The sequence below is a fragment of the Apaloderma vittatum genome, unplaced genomic scaffold (assembly GCF_000703405.1).
Source record: "Apaloderma vittatum isolate BGI_N311 unplaced genomic scaffold, ASM70340v1 scaffold19647, whole genome shotgun sequence".
Taxonomy (NCBI): domain Eukaryota; kingdom Metazoa; phylum Chordata; class Aves; order Trogoniformes; family Trogonidae; genus Apaloderma; species Apaloderma vittatum.
Genome location: NW_009725884.1, coordinates 1 through 10,645, shown reverse-complemented (window position 1 = coordinate 10,645; position 10,645 = coordinate 1). Strand labels below are relative to the sequence as shown.

The 10,645-nt window shown below is 41.5% G+C and overlaps 1 protein-coding gene across 1 annotated transcript in view; it reads right to left on the bottom strand.

Moving 5' to 3' along the window:
- The window catches only part of LOC104276685 (methylcrotonoyl-CoA carboxylase beta chain, mitochondrial-like), a gene marked incomplete at its 5' end in the record, with an annotated part of 11,495 nt that extends 922 nt beyond the window's left edge, over positions 1-10,573 (bottom strand). The window contains 11 exons of the mRNA XM_009873092.1: positions 427-508; positions 967-1,115; positions 1,762-1,884; positions 2,556-2,712; positions 3,625-3,716; positions 4,351-4,543; positions 5,673-5,851; positions 6,244-6,324; positions 7,248-7,426; positions 8,562-8,758; positions 10,302-10,573. Of these exons, the coding sequence (XP_009871394.1) occupies positions 427-508; positions 967-1,115; positions 1,762-1,884; positions 2,556-2,712; positions 3,625-3,716; positions 4,351-4,543; positions 5,673-5,851; positions 6,244-6,324; positions 7,248-7,426; positions 8,562-8,758; positions 10,302-10,573 (1,704 nt within the window). The remainder of the gene's footprint in view (positions 1-426; positions 509-966; positions 1,116-1,761; positions 1,885-2,555; positions 2,713-3,624; positions 3,717-4,350; positions 4,544-5,672; positions 5,852-6,243; positions 6,325-7,247; positions 7,427-8,561; positions 8,759-10,301) is intronic.
- Positions 10,574-10,645: the final 72 nt, after the last annotated feature.

Genomic DNA, 10,645 nt, shown 5'->3' with positions numbered 1-10,645 from the left:
GGGCATCCCAGGCATAAGCAGCAGGTTAGAAGCACAAAGAGAAGGGTGCAAAAAGAAATATCCTTGGACATAAGAACTGAAACGATGTAAATGGTGAAGAGCCTGAACTTAAGATAATTAAGATATGGGTAAATAAACAAGACCAAAAAAGAAAGGATTGGCATACAGAATCAAATGGTAAAAAGTTAATTAAGAGGTTCAGTGAGAAAATGCTGTGAGAATTCAACAGATTTTTTTTTTTAATAGACTTAATGGGGAAGAGAAGAGACAAGAATTACAAAATTAAATTCCAAATGGAGTGAGAAGTGGGAAACCCAGTTCTGGGAATCAGCACTTCACTGACCTTGAGCGAGTCACTGGGTTTAGCACAAGATCCTTTTGAGATCCGAGAATAAAATGTACTGTTAAGTAAAAAGCCAAACCTACCTTTCGAGTATTCTGAGGTAAAATGACACCGTCATCCCAGAGTCTGGCAGAGGAGTAAAATGCGCTGCTTTCTTCCTCTAGCCTGGAGAAGACAGAGCGTTAAACAAGCTTAAATGGACAAAAATGCAATAAAATCCATCAGGCCAGTAAGATAGAATTACAGATGAAAAAGGCAAATACTTCCATCTGCAGTGAAGGTGCAGCACTGCTGTTAAAATTCATTAGAATTCAGCACATAACACATCTGATCGCTCTGCAGCACAGTCCTCCACAGTCAGGCAATCACCGCTGGTTAATATACAGCAGAATATCTTGATTTGGGGTTGTATGGTTTGTTTTTTGTGGGTTTAAGTCAAACATTTATGTTTCCTCAAGAATATCCTAAGAGCAGCCCTAGAACCACAGGGAAATTTAAATTACTTCTCAGTACATTCAGATTTGCTTTACTTGTTTGGGATGTGCTGATCTGTGAGACGAACAGAAATAGGCAATTCAATAAATTCAATCCCAGTGTAACTAGTTCATACTTGGTGTCCTTACTTTTCTTTCAGATGTTTTAGCTCTGATTCATCTCCTGCACAGTCACTGTCCCCAGCTCGTGGGACTAGGGAGAAATGTCTCGAATCCACAAGAGCAACTCTCGCGTTAGGCCACAAGAACAGAAAGTTTGGACTGAATGATCTCCCACACTACAAAAAAAAATTAATAAAAACAAAACACAGCGCAAATTCATTGCAATTAATCACAAAAAGGTGGCTGTAGGATGACACAATCAAGCCCAGGGCAGAATGTAATACAACTTAATTTGTAAAGCATTACTGATACAGCCCCTTTACTGTCACAGCTACGGCTCCTGCATCAGGACAAGAGCAATCATCACAACCCCTGTGGCCTTCAGTATTGCTATTTTATTACTTCACTTTTCCTCCAAGCACTCACAAGTTAAATTCCGAGCAAACACAGAGCTCTGCGGCGCTTACTTGCAGCATGAAGAGCACACACAGTAACATTACTAAAGGAGACGTGCTTGCCGATGGCTGAAAATGTGCTGAGAAAAAAGTGGGACCGGCTTGTAAGGAGGGACGTTTTCAGATCAATCTTTTTGGAACTTTTAGAATTAGTTTTTTAGAATTGGCTCTAGGTTCTTAGATGCAGATGGAAGTTTCGGTAATCGCACATCTCATAACGAATTTCTTACTTTTAGAAGCAGTTAAAATAACAGGCTGAGTTACATGTCTGTAAGGACAGCCGACTGTGTTTTAGAACGCGCCGTGAAAGCCTGGCCCACTGTAAGAAGCCTGTCACCAAACCCCCCCGGATTCATGCCCCCCGTACCATCACGTAACTCTCACTCCCGTAGCTGCCACCAATGACAATGGTTATTTTGGGAACAGCAGCGCAAGCAACAGCGGCCATCATGGAGGCCTGGGCTTTTAGTCTGTTGGAATGAGCCTCTGCCTGAAACGAAAAATAAAGATTTCAAACCCTTTAAGTCTATCGTCTTGATTCACTCCCCTCCCACCGAACTCGGAGCGTTTATTTCTTTACAATTCTCTACAATCACTTCTTCCACAACAGTAAGACAGCATCACTTACTACCACAGCCCATCATGCACCTATTTTGCAACATAAATCAGCAAAACAATTACACTGAGCAACCCCAGCTGTCCCAGGTACAAGCAAAGCTCGGGCATGACACAATTACGTAAGGCTTTGCCATAAGTGCCAGCAGCAGTTGGGAGGAACAGGGCAACAGAAACATGTCAGAGAATCTAATGTGGGCTTTACTTTGCTTTTCTAAAGGAGAATTTACTCTTCCATGGCACACAGAAGGACCAATAGGCTGTACCTCGACACAAAAAGCACTATAAACTGCAAGTTTTACAGCTTGCATTGCCAGCCAGACAAGCAGCATTTTAGATAAGCACACAGGCCTGCTTAAAATTGGAATAAAGTGTGAATGCTCAAGGAAAGATTTTAGAACAAAGCAAATACGAACGTTTTTGGTGTAACCCATCGCGAGTGGCTTAAAGAAAATTTCCCAATGACAATTTCCAAAATGTTATCTTAAACAAACCAAGAACTACGAATTGCTCAAATTAAACATGCTGATCTCAGAAAGGCCATACCTGTGAGATGCTTGTGGGCTCTGCTGTGTGTGGAGCAGTATTTTGCAAGAAGAGGAGGGGAATGCTCCGCTGGCTGCACAGCTGCACGAAGTGGCAGCCCTTGAGAGAAGCGTCATGAGACAGCTCCCCGTTGCTAGCCACGATCCCCACCAAGTGCCTATGAAACAGAAGCACAAACGTTTTCCCTTCAGGGATTACAAAACTGCAGCTCATAATGTTCCAAAGGATTGGGACGTAAATATCCCTACGTGCACACATTGGGCTGCCCACTAGGGAAATTCAGAATGTAAAAGGACGCACGCACGCACACACGTCATTTCACTCAAGGACCACATGCACCTACCAAACCAGAAGCCTTATGGCTTTACTTACACAAAGCACGGAAGTATTCACAGGGTTTAATACTCAGAGGCAGGGAAAGCTACACGTGACCTGTCAGAGTTTATGCTGCCAGACAAGATACAAGGCACTGGGGCTCAGCTCTCTTGAACGCCAGTAACGCATGACCTAACAGTCACTCCGAAAAGTTTATGCTCTTGACCTAGAGAGGCTGAAAAATGTTTTACTACCTTTTTTCCCCTACCTCATATGATTTGACTGGAATGTTGTATGCTTTGTGGATATGTTAATACTACAGTCTGATCTGAATTATGCAAGGTTTTACTGTAAGGGTATTATCCCACTTCCATTGCATGGGAGAAGGGATTATAGCTTTCAACTTAGTTTGGGAAGGAAAACACTTTAAAGGGTGTTGTTTCCTATTTCTTAAGGAATCTGCTGAGACTTCAGCTCTTGAACTGTCTGGCTAGTAGGTTTTGGGAATAAACAAAGCATTTCACAAAGTCATGAAAAACCATTCGCTCTCCACTGCTATTGGCCTGAGACATGGTGAACTCAGAGCTCAGGGAGAGAAGATCAGACTTTCTAGAAGCATTTGATTATTCATTTTTGACCGACACAGAATTTCATAAATATTGTTACTGGAATTCTGTAAAATCTGATGATGACATGAAAGCTATTTAGATAAATATGTCTGTACATTTTGATAGTGTAATGTTAACAGCCTTACCCTTCCACATGGCCAAAGCCTGTTACTAACGTTGTTCCGTAATTAGCTTTGAATTCCTGGAATCTGCTTCCATCCATCAGCCGGCTTAGAATCTGTAAAGAAATATAGTATTTACTACAGAAATTTAGGTGAAAATACGATAGTTCCTCTATAAAAGATACATTCTGGTCAAATAGTTAGCGAGACATGGATAATGCAGGAAGTCAACCATAAAGAGCGCAGAAGCCGTTTCAGAGCTCACACTTCACTATACACAGAACATCAAATTCGTGTTTGCATTTGATGACCAGCCACATATTTTGAGCCGAAGTTCAACTCCAAAATTATTTCAGTGTTACAGAGCACAGATGTTTAAGTGCATAAAAAAGTTGTAAAAAACCAAACAGGGCAAGCAGCTGTACTTTGTGTGCGGAGGAAATGCTCAGCAGCGTATAGCTTGTTTTTTTAAAAAAGCTTGTGTTTTCATCTTTAAATATTTCCTACAATCCTACCAAACTGCCATCATTCTGCTTTGCTGCAGCTTCAAGACGGTGTGGCAACTGGTTAGGTAATAATTATAGAATCACAGAAGCATAGAAACATTCAGGGTGGAAGAGACCCTTTGGAATTCCAAGTATCTCAGGTACTTCAGGATTGTCCAAGAGAGAGCAGCCTGCTGCCTGGAAATCTAGAGATACTAGACAGAGTAGAATGAAATGAAAAAGAATATAGTATATGTCACCTTACCAGTTTTACAGGAAGAGTGTATCGATAATCATGCGGTGCCAGTCCCAAGAGCTCATGAGAACTATACAGAGGAGCATCAGGCTCTGTGACGTCCTCCGGCAGTGGATCATAATTTAACGTAGAGATAACATTTCGAATGCATTCGTAGGCTTCCTTTTCTGAAGCTGCAAAATGGTCAGTGCAGCCACTGACTCTAGGAAAGAGAGCAACGTTGATTTAGTATTGAATTAATGAAATCATAATCCTGTTAGAAAAAACAAAGTAAAGGAAAAAACCTTAACCCGTACAGTGGCCCTCCAAACTTCCTGAAAATATTGTGTGATTTTGTGCTCGGATGAATGAGTTGGAAGCAGGAGGTCAGCGGAATTTCTGTACAATCCAACTCCAAAACAAACTCACAGGAAGTTCTCCCCTGTGACTTTTGTGTTTACCTGCAGTAAGGACCTTTGAATTTATGTTCATAACGATGATGTTGCAAACAATGCAATAAAGGGAAAACAAACTTTAAAAATTGTTCCAAAATAAGCACTTCCAGCCCAGACATAAAGACAATAACTTGCTACATGTAATACAGCTGGCTGACTGTCACGCTAGCATTTGGTTTTGTGACAAAGGTATGGAATCCAGTGACCACACACAGAGCGCAGAATGCAAGGAACAAAGCAGCACAGCCACCCTCTTCCCCTAGCCAGAAGGGAATAACTATTCTGAGAACTACAGAAATCTCTGACATGGAAAAACAGCGTTAAAGAACTAGTTAGATAGCTACTATCCAGTTTATATGTATTTCTCTATTTGCTCAGTTCCTGCTAGGAAGGCCTCGCTAAGAGCAGAGGCGAGCTGGCTTTCCATTTTTCTTCTTTGCTTCAGATTCTCCTCTTCGGCAGTGAGTGAGCCTCATGTCTTCAGAAGCCGACAAGACAATGGAAAGAAGTCATACCAGCTCTCCACTCATCAGTTCAGGGAAGGAGAAATAAGAATTTCTTACGTCTGCAAGATGTCTGTCAGACGCACAGTGGAAGTGGAAAGCTCCCACGGACAGTAATAAAGCCGAAATCACAATGCCACGTTACTTTTTTCATTTCACACAGTTGTATCTAGCCCCATGATACTCTCGCACATATAACTGAATACGGCCAACCTTTGTAATAATTCATATACTATTTCTACTGGTTTGGGGTTTTTTCACTGCATATTTTTTAGTCCTAGAGGACTATACTGTATCCTGTAGCTCCAGTTACATCAACTTAAGACAGAAAGTCAGTTTCTTTCAACCTAAATGTGCTGAACATCCTGCTATTTTTGAGACCTATTTCACGTACTCAGAGTGAAGCTTAGCTCCTCCCAGGTCCTCGGCAGAGACATATTCTCCCGTAGCAGCTTTTACCAGAGGTGGGCCGCCAAGGAACAGCGTACCAATTTTGTCTATGATCACAGCTTCTTCGGCCATGGTGGGAACGTAGGCACCTCCAGCCACACAGGAGCCGCACACCACTGCCACCTGAAGGGCACAGAAACCAAACTACAGCAAGACGCTGCGCAGAGGACAACAGAAAGGCAAAACCATTATGTTTACCTCAGAAACACTCGAGACTAAATTGCAGCTCCGGGAACAATAAGCTAGAGATCTAGATACCAGCATGAACGACCTGGTTTTGAAAGAGTTCAGTGTTCACTCTGAAATGCTTTTCCATCACGATCGGTCAATAAACATTGTTACACGAGATACTGTTTGAATCTCTCATCTTCACAAATTGAAAACGTGAGCTTTAGGAATTTTATTTTTTTTGCTGTTTGCAAGCTGTTCCTAGAATCCACATCAGAATGAAACTTTTTTCAGAGCTCTACTGATCACGTATGCTACACTTACTTGTTCTCCAAATGACACTGTACCTGAGGAATTCTCATGGCAGACATTATCGCTTCGTTGTAGAAAACTCTGCCACCGTGCAACTTGTCAGGAAAGAGCTCTGACTGACGTTACAGAGAAAAGACAAACTAAGTTTCAGTATTAACCACAAAAGTCAACGCTTCCTCTTCACTCATTCACAAACGCATTGTAACCGATTCTGGGAAGGTCGCCACTAACAATCATATCCAAAACTTTCATATACAGCATTTGCTACGATATTTATACCCCTTGCACATCGTGCAATTCTGCAAAAGTACCCAGCTGTTTCAAAAGCAGAGGTAAGTTTCGGAATTTTTTGTGAAACCAATTCATTCTATGCAAAGTGAGACCCTAAACATGGAGAAGAGAAATCAGCTCATGTTCATACTTTATCCATGAAATGACTTCAGCATGGTTTCCCTTTTCACGTAGGATTTGATACAATTCCTTAAATCAGGTAACAACTCTCTGTATGTGTTTCACTTTCACTCTGGAGAGAGATCTATAGTCTCTGCAGTAATACAACCCCTGTACATTGGAACAGCAATGTCTGCCAATTCTTTTTTTGCAGTGGGAATTTCAAAAACTGCATTTTTAAAGGCCACGAAGGTTACTGCGCTACTATCACACGCATTATGATAAAATGCAGAGTAATTTTACAGATGCTGAAGTTGAAAATAGAAAGCATAAACAATGTACTAATTAATTAAAGACACGAAAGCATTTCAGCACATTGACCCATGCTTGGTCAGAACTCTCCCCAGCCTCAGCTGACGAATTCAGGTTTCTCAACTTTGATTAGATGCCAGATGCAAGATTAGCAAAAGTGATGAGTACTGCTTTAAATAACCAAAGAATCTCCTGGACTCTGATCTGTGGGCAAAACTCAATTCAAGTTAAAACTCACAAAAAAAAAAGACTACATAAATCCGAGGTTTATTGCTAAAATTTAATACGAATAAGACAAACAGAGGTGTTTTCTTTTAGGAAGGGGTCCCAATATTACCTGTAATGGTAGGAACGCTCCCCCGCTGTCAACGAGGTAAACAGATAACAGTCTGTTCTGCATGGCGATTTCTTGAGCTCTTAATTGTTTCTTCACTCCAATCGGATAAATCGTTCCTCCTTTCACAGTCGCATCATTCGCCATCACGACGCACCAGACGCCACAGATTTTGCCAATTCCTGTCAGTGGTACCACAGATACTTTATCAGGACTCTCTAAAGTAACCACAGACAAACCAAGGGGCCAAATCGCAGCTAGGACATCCTTTCAGTAATACTGTATCAAGAACCTGCAAATTAAGTTGCAAATACCACATAAGGAGGAAATCTATAGCTCTTCTCTACAGTAACATGCTGAAAGCTCACGACATTTAAAATAAAATAAAATCTAAATGACAGAAGACAGGACTTAAAATAAACACACTTACTCCCAGTAACAATGCAAGACAGAAAAAATCAAACAATTTAACTTCCAACTCCGGCAATAACAGAGAAGGCAACTAAAAAGTACCCATATAAACCAGAGAAACGTAACAATCTGTGACACAAGATAGGATTCCAGGCGCTATTCTTCTCGCTGTTTTTTAAACCGGAACCCCTCTTCAAAATGCAATGAAAAGATTCGTCTCTAATTTGAAAAATATTACAAAATAAATGTCACAGCTCCTGTGCCTCACAGTAACTTGGTCCCCTTTCCTTTAACAGGCAACAGCTTATTTGACACATCATCCCAAATTTCTTGAAACAAAAATCAGTAACTAGTAAGTAGAATAAATTACTAAATCTAGAAGACTGAAAGAACTTTTTTTCTTTCAAGTTTTCTTCCAGATTTCACAGCAAAAAAACTGCAGAACAACCACTGGTTGAACACTTCCATGCTGGGAGCTGCTACTGGGCAGAACCGATATTCACTTTTCCTAGGGAAGCATGTTCTTAAGATACTAAAATATTCCATAAACTTTATCCAACGCATCCTTTTGCCTTTCCCAGTAAGAACACACACCTTACCGCCAGGGAGCAAGGCTGGTTACTCTGGAGAGGTGCACAGCACACACAGAATGCAACAAAGGTACATTGCCTACAATCGTTTACTCCCTCAGCCAGGATCTCCCAAATTGTTAGAAGGACCGTGTCGGTTCAAAACCCTTCTTCCTTCTGGGCTGCACCTCCAACCAACACAGGCTGCTTAAAACAATGCCCTTAACCCACATCCATCCTTAGATCTAATGTGAATCATATTTAACACATGAGGAATGAAACAAATGGACTTCACTGATTTCCTCTTAAGTCTAAAATTAAATTTGCCAGCAATTACCAGTCAGGCACCCAGCAGCGGGGACATCACCGTACGGCATGTTGAGGCCCGCCAGCGGAGACAGCTCAAGGAAAGGCTCATCATCAAGGAGCAACTTCAGGCGCTCGCGAACAAACAGCTTCTTGTTTCTCTGGGTATGACGCACGATGGCACTTTCTCCCCCTCCTTTGCTGACCATCTCTAGCAATTCTGAGTATCTGATTTGAAAAGCAAAGTTGCAGTTAATGAAAACCACCTTTACTTACCAAGTTTAACAGACTGAACATAGTACTTAAATGCACACTCTTCATATAAATGGTATGGGAATGAAGATGAAGTCACATTTTTGGATCGTTGTTTCTTACAAAATTCAGTAAAAAGCAAAGGTTTGTTATTTAAAGCAAGCATTTTAGTTTTGTTATTCAAAATTGCCTTACAAAGACAGAAAAATAAGTGAAATCTACAAATATTCTACCTGCGGCTTATATTCACAGCTGGCAGATGCTATCAAATCTATACCCTCCCCTGAGTGTTGCCCACATACACCCAACACTCAGCATTTCACAATATACGATCACACTTAATCTCTGCCTGCGACCCCATGAGCAGAGTGCCGACCCTCAGAGACCCACACTGACTTGCAGAGACACTGCCTGACGGCGTTACCCTGCAAACCTGCAGCTATTAATAAGGCTACCAGAATTTGCTAGTCCTGGTTCAGCGTGGACATTCGCCTTCGTGTCCTAGGTACTCTAATGAAGAATTCAGTCAATGGCTTCCCCCTTCAGTTACCCTTAACACGTTTTTCTGACAGGCCTAAAGTACATTCTGCAGCACGGAAGACACACTTTAAATGTAGTAACTACTGCGGTGTCACCACAATCGTCAAGAGACAAATGTCATTGTCAGGGTAGCATCCGGTAGAGAAAACAAGTTGAATAAGCTCTAAACAAACACAGTATCTCAGATAATTTTGGTCTTAAACAAACCGAGTTCTTCACTTACTTGAAGTAAAATATTTTTGGCCAAGATGGACCATCTTTAATTAAAAATACCGTCTGACATAACTATTTTAACAGCACTCTGTATGTGACTCCACTACCTTATTTTGGCTTCCTGCAGACTGCAGATTGAAAAAGCTCAGGAGAGAAAAGCTAAGGATTTTTAATAATGTTGTAAATGTCACCACAGGAGGGCACAGTGTGTTTTCCATTGCTTTGCTTCCAGCTCAGGTATCACTCCTCTGAACAAAAGGCGTATGAATTTTTGCCATGTGATCTTTAAGGGCCAACACATAAAAATGTATTTCCCTGCTTTTACTGGTGAATCGGGCTTAATAGCAATAACTGCCACCTACTTTTTCAGGGGGGATCTGTAAAGGCACGAGTCACCATTTACGTGTTTGCGCTCAAAATCAAACGTGAAACAGATTTTGTAAAGGTCTAGAAAGAATAGTTACATGGCACTACTTTAAATACAGCCTGCACCTAGGTTTAGGCACTTCAGGTGTCTCTTTTGGGGGAGGCTGAAAATTTTAAGTGCTGATCCTTGTAAAATTTCACTCTGCCCAAGAAAAGACCTGTCAGGAAACTAGTCTGAGTTTCAAAATGGTTAGATAAAATACTTCAAAAAAACCCCTCAAACCTCTAGGATTTTTAATTACTACATTAGAAGTTCCTAAAAGCACCTCTAAAGTAACTCTGACAGTGTCGCGCAAGCAGCAACGTTTTCAAAACACAAAAGAAAACGACAGTTTATTACCTTTTAACAACAGCCTCACTGTTCCTTAAATTTTCTTCAAACACATGTCGGTACACAGACAGGATACGTCCCTCTAAAACAGGGTAAGCTTTCGCGTACCTCCTGTATTTTTCTTTACTACTTACTAAACGGCAGGGGAGCACGTCGCCCGTCCTTTTCCCCCCCCATCGACAAAAAACTTGAATTTCCCTTCGCAACAGCCGGTTGAAGGTGGGCAAGCCCGGGAGAAGCAGGGAGGAGGAGGCGGCGGGGCTCCACATGACCTCGACGAACTGAAAGGAGAAAAGGAACGCCGTTTATTGCCTTAAATTAAAACCGTCCCTCGCCTGAGGGGCCGTGAGGGG